The sequence below is a fragment of the Benincasa hispida genome, unplaced genomic scaffold (assembly GCF_027475165.1).
Source record: "Benincasa hispida cultivar pf3 unplaced genomic scaffold, pf3_genome.v1.1 HicScf283, whole genome shotgun sequence".
NCBI lineage: Eukaryota > Viridiplantae > Streptophyta > Magnoliopsida > Cucurbitales > Cucurbitaceae > Benincasa > Benincasa hispida.
In genome coordinates, this window is record NW_028326364.1 from 1 (window position 1) to 17,757 (window position 17,757).

At 30.7% G+C, this 17,757-nt stretch overlaps 1 protein-coding gene across 1 annotated transcript; it reads left to right on the forward strand.

Moving 5' to 3' along the window:
- The first annotated feature begins 2,398 nt into the window (after positions 1 to 2,398).
- LOC120069760 (sesquiterpene synthase 2-like) lies at positions 2,399 to 5,284 on the forward strand. The gene is made up of 4 exons (XM_090309810.1): positions 2,399 to 2,535; positions 2,885 to 3,023; positions 3,119 to 3,367; positions 4,843 to 5,284. The coding sequence occupies exons 2-4, from the start codon at positions 2,892 to 2,894 to the stop codon at positions 5,137 to 5,139; spliced, it is 678 nt and encodes a 225-aa protein (XP_090165936.1). The 5' UTR covers positions 2,399 to 2,535; positions 2,885 to 2,891; the 3' UTR covers positions 5,140 to 5,284.
- Positions 5,285 to 17,757: the final 12,473 nt, after the last annotated feature.

Consider the following 17,757-nt stretch of genomic DNA (forward strand, 5'->3'; position numbering starts at 1 on the left):
AAAAAAAAAAAACATAGCAAAAAATATTATTAGGAATAAAATATCGATATCCATATCAAAGTTAAATAATTTATAAAAAATCGTTTAAAAAACATGTTATTAGTAGTGATTAATTGATGATGTTTTTATATCTTTTTATGCCTATTTATGCGAGATATTGATCAAACCAGGATATCGGTGTCAATCCTTATGATTTACAAATATATCAAATATTTTAATTATCCTTGCATGGAACTACTCATTTTTATTAAAAAAAAAAATTAGCTTGATATTTTTCAATGAATTTTTAACATTAAAATAAGGTTCAACGACTTATTAGATAACATGAGATTTCATCTCAAAATTAATTGACAATGATTGGAATTGTTCATGATCTCTGTTATAAGGAGTATTAGATTTCTTGATTTTCCAAGGTGGAATTCTCAACAAGATTAGTAATTTATATGTCCAATAGTCTACTTAGGGGTGCACACGGGATGGATTGGGTTGGGTTGAAGGTATTTTTTGGACCAACCAAAAAATTTCGGTTGGTTGATTGACAACTCAAAGGATCCAATAAAAGTCTCTGACCCAAACCGACCAAGCTCTTAAAATTTGGATTTGGAAGTTGGCTTCTTTGGTCATAACTTATTTTTTCTTTTTAATTAAAAATATGTAAATTTATATACAACACAAATTTAAAAGTTATCAAACAAATTTAAACAAAGATAAATATCATAACAAATTTTTAAAAAAATTATTAAAAATTCACAAATTAGTCAATAAAAATTAATCAAACTTTAAATAATATATATATATATATATATATAGTATAAATCTAAAATGGGGTTGGGTCCAAGCTAATCTTTTTTAGTCAATGCACGTTCCAACATAATCCAACAAAAATAGAGAAAAAGTTTAATCCATCCTAACCCTTACATTTTGGAGTTGTGTAGTCCAGATTGTTCGTATTGTCGGGTTATTATGAACATCCTTTAGTCCTACTATACTATAAGGTTTAGACATTAATTTTAGTACAATAATTGTCGCATTCTAACTTTGATCATTTTATCTCATATTTCTCAAGATGATGATGTGGTCTCTATAGTTTCAAATCTTGTTATTTTTATCTTTGTTCTTTAAAAAATGTCCATTTTCTGCAATCAAAATTTTAGCACGATACTCCAAACTCTAGTCATCAAATTTCTTAAAATATAACCATAATTTTTATCAAAGGTTCATCATTATATATAAAATTACGTTAAAAATTTGTATATAGAGATCAAAATTGTCGCTATTTTGAAAGTATAGTAAGTCATGTAAAATATGACATATTTTAGAAGTAAAAAACGAAAATGAACCAAAGTTAGAGAAAAATAGTTTTTGAACCAATTAAATCTCTCTTCAAGTCCTTGTTTGGGTGTGAGCTTTCTTATGTATAACCTATTACAACATACTGAATAATACCAATCATACAAGTGATGATTTTTAAATGTAATGGCTTGTGTACCTTGTGGGAAGTTATATCATTCATGAGCCTGCCGATTATTCCACTTGCTTTAAGAAGCATTGGATCACTCTCAACCCATTCAAAAGCTTCTTGTGAAGCAGCAACTCCCATTCCAACAAATGAAATTGGAACAAAAAGATAATAACAAGTAGACACAATGGCTACTTTCATGTACTCTTCCATTGTTGGCAAATACCCTTCATGGAACCATTTGGCTTCTGCAAAATAAGCTCTACATTGCCTTTTCATCTATACACAAAAACTTGGCATATATAGATATTAGAAAGCTTGAACAATTGAAAATAAAACTATATAACATTGATGAGTAAATTAAAACTTCTCACCCCTTCTTTTGCATAGTGAATAGCATATGGAATGTTGTCCTTGTTGATATCTTTCTCAATCTCCTCATAAACTTTTAATATAACTCCATAAAATACTTTCATGTACTTTGGGAGCTTCTCAATGCAATTCATATCCCACCTTAAATTCAATCAAAAGTACATTTTTTTATATAGTTCATACTTTATTCGAATGGAAAAAACTTGAATGGCACCCAATTAAAAACTCTCACATGACAGTTTGCTTTTTAAAAAAAACTAAAAAGATTATTTGTTTTAAGTGTGTATGAAATGAGAAACATGGACTTAGGTGCAACCTAAATATTGTTCTCTTCGAATTGATCAGCTACGTTTATGTTGGCATGGTTTAATATGAATTGATGAAAATAGTTAGCATACGTCTTAAACATGGTAAAATGTTCAATATTTAGTAATCAATTTAAAGGTAGATTACATTGAATCAATCATCTATGAGTTGACAATTAAACCTAAGTTCAATTGCATTTGTGAATCGTTTGGAGTTCGGTCCCAAAGTAGCATAAATGTCGTAGAAATCATCAAGAATGGTGCAAGAGCAATAATCTTTGGCCAATATTATTCTAGAATATTGGCCAAGATTATTGCTCTTGCAACCATTCTTGATGATTTATACGACATTTATGCTACATTGGACGAACTCCAACTATTCACAAATGCAATTGAAAGGTTTAATTCTTCAACTCTAGATTGATTGATTCAATGTAATTCACCTTTAAACTGATTACTAAATATTGAACATTTTACCATGTTTAAGACGTATGCTAACTATTTTCATCAATTCATATTAAACCATGCCAACATAAACGTAGCTGATCAATTCGAAGAGAGCAATATTTAGGCTGCACCTAAGTCCATGTTTCTCATTTCATACACACTTAAAACAAATAATCTTTTTAGTTTTTTTTTAAAAAGCAAACTGTCATGTGAGAGTTTTTAATTGGGTGCCATTCAAGTTTTTTCCATTCGAATAAAGTATGAACTATATAAAAAAAATGTACTTTTGATTGAATTTAAGGTGGGATATGAATTGCATTGAGAAGCTCCCAAAGTACATGAAAGTATTTTATGGAGTTATATTAAAAGTTTATGAGGAGATTGAGAAAGATATCAACAAGGACAACATTCCATATGCTATTCACTATGCAAAAGAAGGGGTGAGAAGTTTTAATTTACTCATCAATGTCATATAGTTTTATTTTCAATTGTTCAAGCTTTCTAATATCTATATATGCCAAATTTTTGTGTATAGATGAAAAGGCAATGTAGAGCTTATTTTGCAGAAGCCAAATGGTTCCATGAAGGGTATTTGCCAACAATGGAAGAGTACATGAAAGTAGCCATTATGTCTACTTGTTATTATCTTTTTGTTCCAATTTCATTTGTTGGAATGGGAGTTGCTGCTTCACAAGAAGCTTTTGAATGGGTTGAGAGTGATCCAATGCTTCTTAAAGCAAGTGGAATAATCGGCAGGCTCATGAATGATATAACTTCCCACAAGGTACACAAGCCATTACATTTAAAAATCATCACTTGTATGATTGGTATTATTCAGTATGTTGTAATAGGTTATATATAAGAAAGCTCACACCCAAACAAGGACTTGAAGAGAGATTTAATTGGTTCAAAAACTATTTTTCTCTAACTTTGGTTCATTTTTGTTTTTGTACTTCTAAAATATGTCATATTTTACATGACTTACTATACTTTCAAAATAGCGACAATTTTGATCCCTATATACAAATTTTTAACGTAATTTTATACATAATGATGAACCTTTGATAAAAATTATGGTTATATTTTAAGAAATTTGATGACTAGAGTTTGGAGTATCGTGCTAAAATTTTGATTGCAGAAAATGGACATTTTTTAAAGAACAAAGATGAAAATAACAAGATTTGAAACTATAGAGACCACATCAACATCTTGAGAATATAGAGAAAAAATGAATCAAAGTTAGAAATATAGTACTAAAATAATGTCTAAACCTAATAGTAAGTAGACTTAAGGATGTTCAAATAACCCGACACCTACGAACAATCTGGACTACACAACTCAAAATGTAAGGGTTAGGATGGATTAAACTTTTTCTATTTTTGTTGGATTATGTTGGAACGTGCATTGACTAAAAAAGAATTAGCTTGACCCAACCCAATTTAGATTATATATATATATATATATATATTATTTAAAGTTTGATTAATTTTTATTGACTAATTTGTGAATTTTTAATAATTTTTTTAAAAATTTGTTATGATATTTATCTTTGTTTAAATTTGTTTGATAACTTTTAAATTTGTGTTGTATATAAATTTACATATTTTTAATTAAAAAGAAAAAATAAGTTATGACCAAAGAAGCCAACTTCCAAATCCAAATTTTAAGAGCTTGGTCGGTTTGGGTCAGAGACTTTTATTGGATCCTTTGAGTTGTCAATCAACCAACCGAAATTTTTTGGTTGGTCCAAAAAATACCTTCAACCCAACCCAATCCATCCCGTGTGCACCCCTAAGTAGACTATTGGACATATAAATTACTAATCTTGTTGAGAATTCCACCTTGGAAAATCAAGAAATCTAATACTCCTTATAACAGAGATCATGAACAATTCCAATCATTGTCAATTAATTTTGAGATGAAATCTCATGTTATCTAATAAGTCGTTGAACCTTATTTTAATGTTAAAAATTCATTGAAAAATATCAAGCTAATTTTTTTTTTTAATAAAAATGAGTAGTTCCATGCAAGGATAATTAAAATATTTGATATATTTGTAAATCATAAGGATTGACACCGATATCCTGGTTTGATCAATATCTCGCATAAATAGGCATAAAAAGATATAAAAACATCATCAATTAATCACTACTAATAACATGTTTTTTAAACGATTTTTTATAAATTATTTAACTTTGATATGGATATCGATATTTTATTCCTAATAATATTTTTTGCTATGTTTTTTTTTTTTAATAGTTTGAACAAGAGATTGGTCATGTTGGTTCCGCTGTTGAGTGCTACATGAAACAACACGAAGTATCAGAGGAAGAAGCTGTGGTTGAATTAGAAAAAGAAATCGAAAAATCATGGAAAGATGTAATAGAAGATTACATAACGAAATCAACAGAGCTTTCGAATGCAATCCTTATGCGTGTGCTGAATATTGCTAGACTCTCAAACTTGTTTTATAAGAAGGAAGATGGTTATACATTTGTTCATGGAGCAACCAAACATTTCATTACTTCTATGGTTATAGACCCCATACCAATTTGACATCTCCTGGAGAATAATTGTTAATTGCATATGTACTTTTCTCTACCATAGTGTGTGCTTATGTAATGGGTAAAAGTACTTCTAGTGAAGTATTTGCATTTTAATTAAATAAAAAGGTAGAGAATTGGTGTTGACTATATTTTTTAAGTTGTCTTGTTTTATGAAATGTTTGTGATCTTGTCCCAAGTTTTGTTCTATGGAATGTCTCTACTAATGTTATTTTAGGTGTTTATTTCAGAAAGATTATTTCTTTCTCTAAGTTCGACTGGCTATTTTTTTCTTCTTCTTCCAACTATTATGCAATAGAATAGTTTAAAAAAAGCAATGGATAAAAAAGGTGACATATTATATATTTTACATATCATTAAAGATACATTTTAATGGTACTACACAATTCCTCACTACTCTATCAATCTGTGTAATCTTTGGAATTTGTATATACCTAAAAAATGAAAATTCTTCCTTTGGAGTATCCTTCACAATATTCTCAACACGACGGAGAAGAATCAACAAAGAAATCCTCATAGCTGTCTCAATCGAAGCGGGTGTATTCTTTGCATGGATAGCTCAGAATTTGTTAATCATCTTTTCATCAGTTGTACTTTCTCTTCAAATTTATGGGCTCGTCTTTCCCAAACAATTCTCCAACAACACTATCAATCTATTACCAATATTATCAACTGTCTCTTGAACATAAATCTGAACACTAAGGATGAGATTCTAAGAAGCAACATCATCACTACTCTTCTTTGGTGCACATGGCTTGAACGGAACAAAAGGATCTTCCAAGATGAACAGAAGCTTCAAGGTCATGTTTGGGATGAAGCTTTATCATTGGCTGGCCTATGGTGAAGAAAATCCTATTTATTCTCCTATTGATTTGAATTATGATGACGGTCTCTTGAATTCATTTATTTTGTAATTATGATGCTACTACTATCGCTTTAAACTGGAAATCGTGTATGTAACCCCCATTGCCCTTTTCCCTCTTGATTTTTGGATTTCAACTTTCCTCTAACTCTTTATACATACTTTTCTTTTTGAATGAATATGACTATTGGCTACGGGATATGATGAGGGTGCTAAGGAGGTATCAACCTAGTTGAGATGTCCCAATACACCCCCTAATCCCTCTTCCCTTTAGTACATTCTTAAAAAAAAAGTTATATATTTTAACCCCAATACTATGAAATTTGTTAAAATTTTGTCACTGTACTTTTAAATGTATAATTTTAGTATAATTTTAGTCACTGTATACTTTTAATAAATCTTAAATTTATTCTTATTTCTAGTTTATTTTTTACCTTTTTTTAAACTTTTTGTAATCTATGTAACATGTCACTATAATATTTTGAAAATAAATCAACAAATTGTATTTTCTTGCATGAAAGTTATTATTATTATTATTTAGCTAATTTCAATAAAAATTAGCTAGGAGAGACTATATTCAAGGTTTATTAAGAGTACATTAGTTAAAATTGAACATTTGAATGTATGAAAGGCTAAACTCGAAGTAGGTGTGAGCATGATGGACCGAAAAATTGAACCAACTGACTAAAATCTATCACTAATATTTTATAGGATGACTATAGGTAACTCAATCTCAATCCTTAGTAAGTTATAGACTCCTACCTATGAGAGACTGTCCTTTTATTTGTATGAGTGAGAGTGGCCCGAGTTGCCGACTCAATATGTCTACCATTTTGGAGAAAGGACTGAGTAGAGAGCTGGGAATATAATTACACGACATGGGATTTACTCCTTCCCATCTTTAGGGCAAGTAGAGAGAAATTGTTCCTTTAAGTGCTGACTCTAGATCTTGAACAATGGGCCCTCTTCTATCTCGTTGGTTTGAGAGGGATTTTGTTTATCGTATGACCATAAATAAGTTATTCATCTTATGATTAGTAGGACTATGAGAACTAGAGGTAATTACAAGGAAAAATGGTAATTGACCCAACTTAATTATGAACGATTTTTAAAGGATTCACTAACTGGTAACAGTGTATCCATGGATATAGAAGTACATCTACATGCAATGTGAAGAGTGTATATGTGGGTCTTCGGTGGAATGACTCGCAGTTAATGAATGTTGATTAATTAAATTAAAGAGTTTAATTATTAATCACGTACCAATGAGCTTGTAACTATAGGTCCATTACATCTTCCCACTAGCTCGCAAGGGTGAAAAAAAATAGAAATATAAAAGGTTTTGGTGAATTAGAATTGTTGGAACATTAATTTGTGGAAAATATGACTGTACATAATACAATTAATATAATATTATATTATACATTGTATATATTATTATATTTTAAATTTAGGATTCAAAGTTAAAACTTTTTAATATGCAAAGTTAAAAAATTTGAATAGATTCAAATATTAAACAATACCTTTAGATTTATATTACAACCATAGGTTAAGATTAATATAAAAAAGATTCATATTAAAAATAGGTTATGAGAGAAGAATATATTTAAATAAGATTTTATTAAATATTATTTAATTATGTTAATTAAATAATGATTTAATTTAATCATATATTAAATAAAAATAACTCCCTCATGTGGGGAGTTATGAGATTAGTGGGAGAGGAATAACTAACCCTGTTCTTAACTCAACGTAAAAAAGAAGAAAACTGGATGATTATCATGTGTGGTTGCCTCTTTGGCTTAAAAAAAAAAAAATTCTCTCTCAAAAAATTTCTTCCAAACTCCAAAAGGGCTCTCACAAGCAACAAATCTACCAGAGAATGGCGGGGATTCGTTAGTGGTAATGTTCGAAACACATTTTTTTTTTAAGATTTCACTTGAAGAAATAGCTTCAAAAGTAAGGTTTTCAAAACTTTTCTTTAATTTACAACATGCTTAAATTGGTTTCTTCTTTTATTTTCTGCAACGAATTTTGAAGCATGAGTATGAACATGCTTCTACACAAGATTCGATCCCTTAAATTGGTATCAACGTCATATCTTACTTTCAATTTTTCGTTATTAGAAAGAAAGATAGAAAAATGGTGGGTGTTTTATGCATTTTTCTTGAAAATATATGGATAGTTTTTGTGTAGTTGACGTTTTCGGAGTTTCGACATTAGATTTACTGCAATTTACTTTGATTTGATGAATGTAAGGGCTTTTTGTTTTTGGACAAATTATTTGTAAGTAAGGTCATGTAAGGTTTTGTCGATTGTGGCAATTTCTAGCTTTCAAAAGTTCCAAAAAAAAAAAAAAGAGTAGACAATTAGAATTATGAGCACAAACCCAATAGGATTCTGTGCAGGGTACTGTCTGACCGTTATCGTCTGTGCGTCATAAAAACATCTGACTATCTGACTGTCATTGTTTGCTTCATGGATTCCCTTGGACAAAGGGCTATAATGATAAGAAAATTAGCCAAAATTTTGGAGCCCTATTTCAATAAGTTCGTGCCATATTATTTATTAAAACTATTGTAATTTTATTTATTTTTTATTTTTTAGGATACCAAAATTTTGGTCTATTATTGCTATATAATTTAATAATGCATGTGATTTATATTTTAAATTATATCAATTATTTGTTGCATAAAGTATGCCATATAATTTGAAATCCCACAAGAGGTTAAGCATGATCATGCATCATATTTAAATATAATTGTTATATTTAAAGTTTATGTTACATTTAAAAGTATGTACATACATGATGTATATTATATAGTTTGTATATTATAATATTTTACTAAATGATTAAAAACATGTATACTATATGACTTTCATTAATATGAATATAATAGTTATATTATTAATGTTAAAGAAAGTAAAATGGATATAATAAGGTTTTAATTCATTATTCTTAATATAAGAGTTATATTGCATGATTGAAGAATAATGATAATTAAAACAAATTGTGCATGATGCATGATATAATTTAGTTTAAATATGATTGTTATATCGATAATGTCTTTAGATGCATGTTATAGGTTTTAATTTCGTTACTTATATAAAAGTTATATGACATAGAAATTAAAATGTATAATAAAGAGTTGCATACAAACATAGGGTTTTAATTCATGATTTCTAAGAGGTTTAAAATTTGGAAATTAAAATTTTATGATAAAATATTTCTAATAAATACTAGAAATTAGGTTTAATATTTTATTTTATTAAGAAGATTAAAAAGAGTTAATCAAAGATTAAATTTATAAAAGAGTTTGGCTATAAGGGACATTTGTCTGAGGAAGGTTCTGCCTAATGTTGGGGTATTTAAGATGAACGTAAGGGAACACCTTGACCTGGGAGCCGACCTAAAAGGTGAACTAGTCAAAAGATTTTATGAGCATGCAATAAAGTTGTTAAACTATCCAATATGAATGTTATATTGGGAAAATTAACAAATACTTATATAAATGACATAGCCTAAGTTTACCTAGGTATGCAACCTAGGTTTTAAAATTCTTAGTGGGAGAAAAAAGATGTATATGATATATCATTTTTCTTCTCACGCTCTCCTGAAAAATTTACACTGTGAGATCTATGCTCGACTTCGTGGCACCTTGGAAGTATCCTCCCATTGAAAAGTGTTTACATAGGCCAATATCAAGGTGAATGGAGAAAGTATTTATAGTGAGTAGGAGAATGGCGTGTGTCAACATATCCTATGGTCTCCTTCATTAGATGTATAGTGAGACTTCATACTCGGCCTTGTGGCACCCTGGATGTGTCCTCCCTTCGGAATATGTTTGTATGGAATCAATATCAGAGAAAACTCCATAAATAGATAGGTCCGCTTTAGTTTTTGCTTCAATTTGCTCTTTCCTTTGACATTATTGGAACGGACATCTAGTATCTATAATGAAGGGTCACATTCACAATAAATTTTTGAGGAAGTTAATAATTTTTAATCAAAACAATGATAACTAGTTGTTATAGTAATAAGAGTTATTCTGGTATAATAATTAGTTGAGAACATCTCAATTCAATGAAGAGGTAACTGATCACCCTTCGGTGTCTTTTATCTTAACTCAATGAAGTATTATTACAAAAAATTAAATGTTTTAGGATATATCAATTTTTTTTTTATTTTTGGCTAAAATTTGATTGGATTTAAAATATTTTATATTTTTAACTAATTTAGAATATTTTTTCTTGTATCAACAATCTTGAAATGGCAAGCGCTATAAATAATTTACTAGGAGCCGACAAATTAACTGGTGAAAATTACACAAGTTGAAAAAACATGATCAATACTATGCTAATAATCGAAGATCTGAAATTTGTCCTAATTGAGGAGTGTCCTAAAATCCATGCTCGTACTGCATCTCAAAATGTTCAGGATGTATATGGTAGATGGATGAAGGCCAATGATAAGACTAGAGCATACATCTTGGCAAGTTTAACTAAAGTATTGACCAAAAAATATAAAAACATGATCACTGCATATGAGATCATGGATTCATTGCGCGAAATTTTTGGAAAGTATGATGGAAAAAAAGGGAGTTGGAATTACTTATCCTTGAAGATCGATCCCTATATGTAAATCCTCTATAGTCATGAACTCCTCAAACAACTTCTCTCGAAATCGAACAAAATGTACAATAGTTTGAAATCTAGAACGAGTACCACCACAAGATTATCTCGGTATTCTCAAAGTTGAGAATCAAGTAGAGTGTGTGGGCTTGCAGAAATTAATTTTGGGACACTACAGAAAAATGTCTATTATAGCTTTGAAAAAATGTTATCATATGTCTATTATAGCATTTTCTCCAAAGTCTTGACAACCCATGCTATTAAAAGTGTTGAGCTTTTTATAGCACTTTTTAAAAGCTATCGAAAAGTTCAACTTTTTATACCGTTTTGTTACATGCTATAATAAGTTTCCTTCTATAGCACTTGCTAAATGCTACGAAATGTTCGAATTTTTATAGCATTTTGTAAATGCTATAAATACAAGTTTCAAATAGAACATTTGTCTTTGTATCAAATAAGATAGCATTTTTAAAAACGCTATAAAATCACTTTTATAACAAAAATATGTAGCTGTAATTTGAATATTATAGCATCTGTTTACAATTATAATTATTTATTTAATGAAAGCTATAATAACTTTGGTTGTCAACTTTTTGTATTCATAACATTCATTTATATCTTTAATGATCCTATTGTTGCATATTTATAACTTCTTAAATATGTTCAAATCCTATTGTTGTCTTTCATACATTTCTACACATTAGAAATCAAATAAAATTATATTTATATAATCCCCAAAATAAATGTTAACAAAACATTCAATACAAGATTCATATATCCCAACAAAAAAATATAAAGTAATGAGTGCTAGAAACTTGGAGATGAAACAAAATATAATTTTTTAAATTACAAAATATGTCGATATCAAATTCCAAAATAACTCCAACTTAGTTGTGTATGTAGTCGACCACAAAATACTTGGAGATGCATATGGGCTGATAGTTCTTTATCAACCTACAAAAAAAAATTAAGTAATAAAAAGTTTAGGTAAAGTTATTGAAATCAAGAAATAAAATCATCGATATGTATACATGCTAATTAAAACTTTGTCAAATGACCATGCAACTGTACTACCGATTACATCTTCTATGTATGTCATTTATGAGTTTGGCCTCCATAAAAATGCATCATGTTTTATAGACAAGTCTACCCAAAGTCTCATTGCTTGTGGACCAAGGGGAACATGATGAACAAGAACTTTTGGGTCATTTAAAGATCATCAACCTTTAGCAACTACCTCTCCTGTACCACACCAATCTAGCAACTTGCACTTGCGAAGAGTGTTATTAATGTTAATACTCTAACAATAAGACAATATAAAAAACAATATATAACATAGTGAGAAACTTATGAAATTTTTTTTTATCTAAAGGTAGTTCAATAATCTACAAATAAAAAATAAGAATATATAGAAACAAATAATAAACACTTTACCGAAGGTGAAGATACCATTGGGTCAATAGCAACGTTGTTAATCAAGGGCTCATTTAAAGCATTAGAGAGATGTTCACTTGTATTTCCCTAAACTTAAAAGAATGAAAAGAAACAACATAAAAATATTAAATAATAAGAAAACATTAACATAAACCCACATTGATTCTACTAGTTAGTAGCATACTTGAACTTTTAGTAGATGAGATATCAAAGATCTCATTTCAATCATCTCTCCCTCCATCTTCTTACACTTTTGTTCAAGTTGGCTATAACTCTCTCTTTGAGAAAATCGAGACAGCCCTCTAGCATGATCACAATCAAGACTAATAACTTTGCTTATTGCATTATTTTTTATATTAATTGAGGAAGTGTTTGTCCCTTCATTATAATTTTTTTTAATACGTTCCTAGCATTCCATCAATTAGAAAAACAAAAGTGGCCAAGGAAGAAAAAGTAAAAACAAAAAAAAAAAAGTAAATTTTCTAAATTATCTTAAAAAATTTGAGTTGTGATAACTGGCCTCCCCCTTCCCCTCCACCCCTTAAAAAAAAAAAAAAGCAACCTTAATGTAGACAGAACCTTCCACAAATCAATAGTTTACATATTACTAACTAGTTTAGGAGTCCACAAGACATTCAAAGATACATTTCAAACTTTCATATACTACTATCTAGCTTAGGAGTCTGCAAGACATTCAAAAAAAGAAGTGAAACCTAACAATAACTATAACCACAATAAAACAAGTAGCTTCAAGTGATAACCTCGCCCTTCCCCTTCCCCAAACAAAAAATAAAAAACAACCACCTTAATACAAACACAACCTTCTAAAATTTTACATATTACTAACTAGTTTAGGAATCCACAAGACATTCAAAGATACATTTCAATCTTTCACATACTACTAACCACAATGAAATAAGTCCGTAAAATCACTCATGGATTGTATATTGGTTAGCTTAGATTTAGCATGTTCGTCCTCACTAGAAGCTACAAGAATTTTGGACACAAGTCGTGATTTTCCTGATCTCCACAGCCTACCCATCTTTTGAAAAAGATAAGTTTTTTTTCCAAACTTCCATCATATTATATATCAATTATAATAATATTTTGAATAATTAGAAATTTATACCACAAGATACATGATAAAAAAGATACTATAAATATTACTCAAAACTTCTAGTGGCTCTTTAAAAAATCCACTGGAAAAGTTGACACATTCATCTACTAAATAACATTCAACAATACATCCTTCCGGTCATGCTCATTTTCTAACATATCCTTTAAACACCTTCATGTATCTAAGTCAATAAGTTGATCATAATTAGATAATGACATGAATTTGACGTTATATATAATTATAAAAACACACTTCCTTTCAAATGGATACATTCAACGAAATTGAATGGGTTCACATAATCGAGCTTTACGTCCCAAATGAACAACGAAGTGCGTCATTATGTCGAAAAATGAAGGAGGAAAAAATCTTTCAAGAAGGCACAATATTTTGACAACTTCTTTTTCAATCTCTACCAACTGCTCTTTATCAATTATGCATTGACAAGGTCTATTGAAGATCAAACACAATCTCGTTATTGTATTTCTTGCCCCTCTTGGTAGCAACCTTCTCAATGCTACAGGTAGAAGTTGTTGTATTAGTACATGACAATCATGAGACGTCAATCCTATAATCTTGGAGTCATCGAGAGATATGCAGGTTTTGGATATTACAACTATATCCATCAGGCAACTTCAAGTTGTATAGTATTTTACAAAAAGATTGTTTCTCAGATTTGGAAAGTGTATGTGGGGCTGTAGGAAGGTATATTTGATTTCCTCTCTATTGTAGATGTAAATTAAATGTCAAATGTTAAGCAGGAAGAAATTTTATTTAAGAGGGTAGTAAATGTAATACCCTAACCCTAATTTAGAAAGCAAGAAAACAAATAAACTTAATAGAAAAATCGGGTGGAAATTTAGAATTGGAAAAAATAAGAAATTTATTAATTATCCAAAAATAATGAATAAGGGGGTAGAATCAGAGAGGATTAATTAGAAGTTGGAGAGAGCGAGATTCTCGGCGAGAAAGTGTCTGGAGAGAGAGCGAGATTGGAGAGAAATATTGGAGAGAAACCTGGAGAGAGCGAGATTGGAGAGAAAATTGGAGAGAGCGAGATTCCCAACGAGAAATATGAAGAGAGCAAGAGCCACGAGAGTAAACCAGCGAGAAAGCTGGAGAGAGTGAGAGCCATGAGAGTAAACTAGCGAGAAATCTGTAGAGAGCGAGAGCCACGAGAGCCAAACCAGTGAGAAAGCTGGAGAAAGCGAGATTTGGACAAAAGTATGGATTATGCATTGAATTTGGCCACAATCTTATAGATTATACATGGAGAACCCTAAAATTGAATACAAACAAAGGTTGATGACGTAAGGGCAAACGTTAGCCAAAATTAGGTGTCTTATTAAGAGAAATTCTAAAACCAAAGTAATTTTAAAGAAGGCATTTGTAGGATGAGTTGTCACACAGAGAAGAGCTGGAAGCAGCTATAAATAAGAGGCTTTGGACTGGAAGTTAAACTCATTCTCAAACAAAACACAGTAGTAAAAATCGTTTGAAAAGGGGGTGAAGTAATTCTGTTAGTTAGAAGAAGGAGACGCGAGGGAAGTGCTGAACAAATTTTCTTCTGGTTTATGAAGGAAAACTCTACTGATTAAACCATAAGGAATAATAAGGAATAACTAGGATCGCAGTCAAGGTAAGTAGTTTATCTCACCCTCTCTTTAAGTGTTTCATGGTAGTGTACTTTTAATATGCTGCATAATTATGTTATTGTTATGTTGCATTACATGTTTAAAATAATTTTATCGACAAGGGACCCCATGCATTATGTTTGTTCACAACGATGAAATAAGATTAAATTTTAACTAGATAAAATTTATGCTTCTAAGGCTAATAGGGCATGTATGGTTACACCCCTCTAGACCTAATTCTATGTCAAGTTTATGCTAGGACTAACACGGTATGTATGGTTGCACCCTATAGTCCAATCTTACGTTTATGCTAATGGTTGATGTTGGATGCGACTCTGGCCCTACTGACTACATGACCTGCTAATCATCAGATGGGTTAGTTTCCGCTTAAGTCCCCATCTTCCTACCAGGGCGGAGAAAATTACGTTAGAAGCAAAACCGACCATCACATGTTATTATATGTTTTCGGTCCCAATCTCATGTTTTCAAGACATGTTGCATGTGATTGTGAATTTGGTCACTACCCTATGTGAGAACTACTTACTCGGTATATTATATACTCATCCTATTTTGACAGACTTTATAGGTAAGGACACAACATAGGTGGCAGAACTGGACGTCGCTCAAATGGCCAACCATCAAGCTCACTATCAAAGGCATATGCATTTTAATATCACTACACTAATGTATTATGGATCCTGGTGTTTTGTAAAATAAAATTTTTATATATTTTTCTACCTAATTGATAAAATCTTAGATATGTTCTTTTGAGATTTTTACCGAAACTCATCTCATGATAGAAAATTCTAAGTATGCATGTCGTAACGGTCGGACCATAATATATAAGGATCCGGTCGTTAAACATAATCCCTAAACATAAGTATAATATAGCATAGTATATTAGGGAGATGATTTACCTTCCAATAAGGTAAGTCAAAGAAGATTGATTGTTTTTTCCACATTTCTTTGACTTTTGTATTTCACTTTCTCTTATTACACTATCCCCAACTATTTTTGAACTTCATAAGACGTAAATAAATCTTATTGCCACTCATAAACTTAACTGGCATACCTTCTTCTACTTTTCTATCAAACGAAGACTTCTTTCTTCTATATGGATGAGAAGATGGTAGAAATCGTCGATGCCCCATGTAGGAATTTTTTTTACTATTTTTTAACCAAAGTGCAAGATTTTTATCTCCACATGTAGAACACGTAGTTTTACCTTTTGTTGTGCACCCAACAAGATTTCCATATGCTGGAAAATCATTTATAGTCCACATGAGAACGACTTTTAAACTGAAAGACGTTTTGCTAACTACGTCATAACATGATACTCTTGCCCATAGTTCTTGTAAATCTTCATTAAGAGGTTGCAAAAAGATATCAATGTCATTACCAGGTTGTTTGGGGCCTGGAATTAGCAACGTCAACATTATATTTTCCTTTTTCATGCATAACCATGGAGGTAAATTGTATGTAACAAGTATTACTGGCCAACAATTATACCTGCTACTGTCACACCCCGCCCCAGATCACCCTCTTAGCCTAGAGAAGGGCATGACTGCAGCAGTTATCAACCCTTAGGCTGACACTTACTGCCTAAAAACTCTTGCATAACAACTCTGATACCAAATACAAATTATATGCAACTGGATAGCTATAGGCCCACAATTTATTAACTTAGAAACTTAATATGTTTAGAGTATTTGCAACATTAGATTTACAAGTCCCAAAACCAACAAACCCTAGTCCCTATATGAACAATAGTAACATGTGTACAATATTAGCTATAATTACCTAGAAAACGGTTACAAGTCTTTTGTTCCTTTAGTGGCAAAGCAGATACTGAGCTGTCTTCAGAGGATTTGACCGCTACCTGTGGGGGGGAAAAACAAAAACATTTGAAAATGGGGTGAGCTTACGCCTAGTGAGTGATCGAGAAAACTTAGTAAATTCCCATGCATAATTTCAGAAAATAGTTTTATCTAAAATATAAACTTTTGCAGCATAAATATTTTCCGAGCGTAAATTATATAAAACTGTTTTAAACATGAAACAGTAAAATCATTTTTCAAATCAAAGTACTGTATAACTGGTAAAATAATCCTAACACCAACTACTAGTCCAGAGAGAACCCTTTTGCTCAATCTCTGATGTTATTCACCTATGGCCACACTAAGTACCTTAACACATTAGGTACTACTGCTCAAATACCTTCTCCTTGTACTTCAGTATCGAGCTACTAGGATACCTTCTCCAACGTACTTCAGTATCCTGTTGGCTTGGTACTTTCTCAAACGTACTTCAGTACCAATAGATACCTTTTCCTTGTACTTCAGTATCTAGTTGGGTGGATGCCTTCTCCTTGTACTTCGGCATTGCATTTTACCAAAACTATTTATAAACAACTTTTCTCTTTAAAGTATGTACAGTATAACACATATACAACATGGCTTTAAAGATGGTAATGCATGCTGGATAAAATCAATACATATACATATGTAAATAGTTTTTCAACAATATGCATGCCTTCAAATCACAATTCAAACTTGCTTAGAAACCACTTTATAAGACTAGTAGGCATGAGAATTATTTTCGCAAACATGCTTTCTGTAAAACGTTTGTAATCAAAACAGTTTAAAAACGTTTTAGTTCGAAAACATTTTAGCCACTCACCTCGATTTCTTAGGAACTTTTCACTCTAGTATCTCCTCGGGTCCATTTTTCACCCCTAGAATCCAAATTCAAATTTCAACTTAGATTACTTATAGTTCCGAACCTTATTTAGAAATACTTCCTTCTACAAACTTATTCTAAAATGTCTTAGGAATCTTACCCTAAAGTTTCAGCTCATAATTCTTCGTGGTTTGGCCGGAATCTCAAAATATTCAAGACTGGCCCAGACCGATCCGACAATCTGACCCTTCTGCC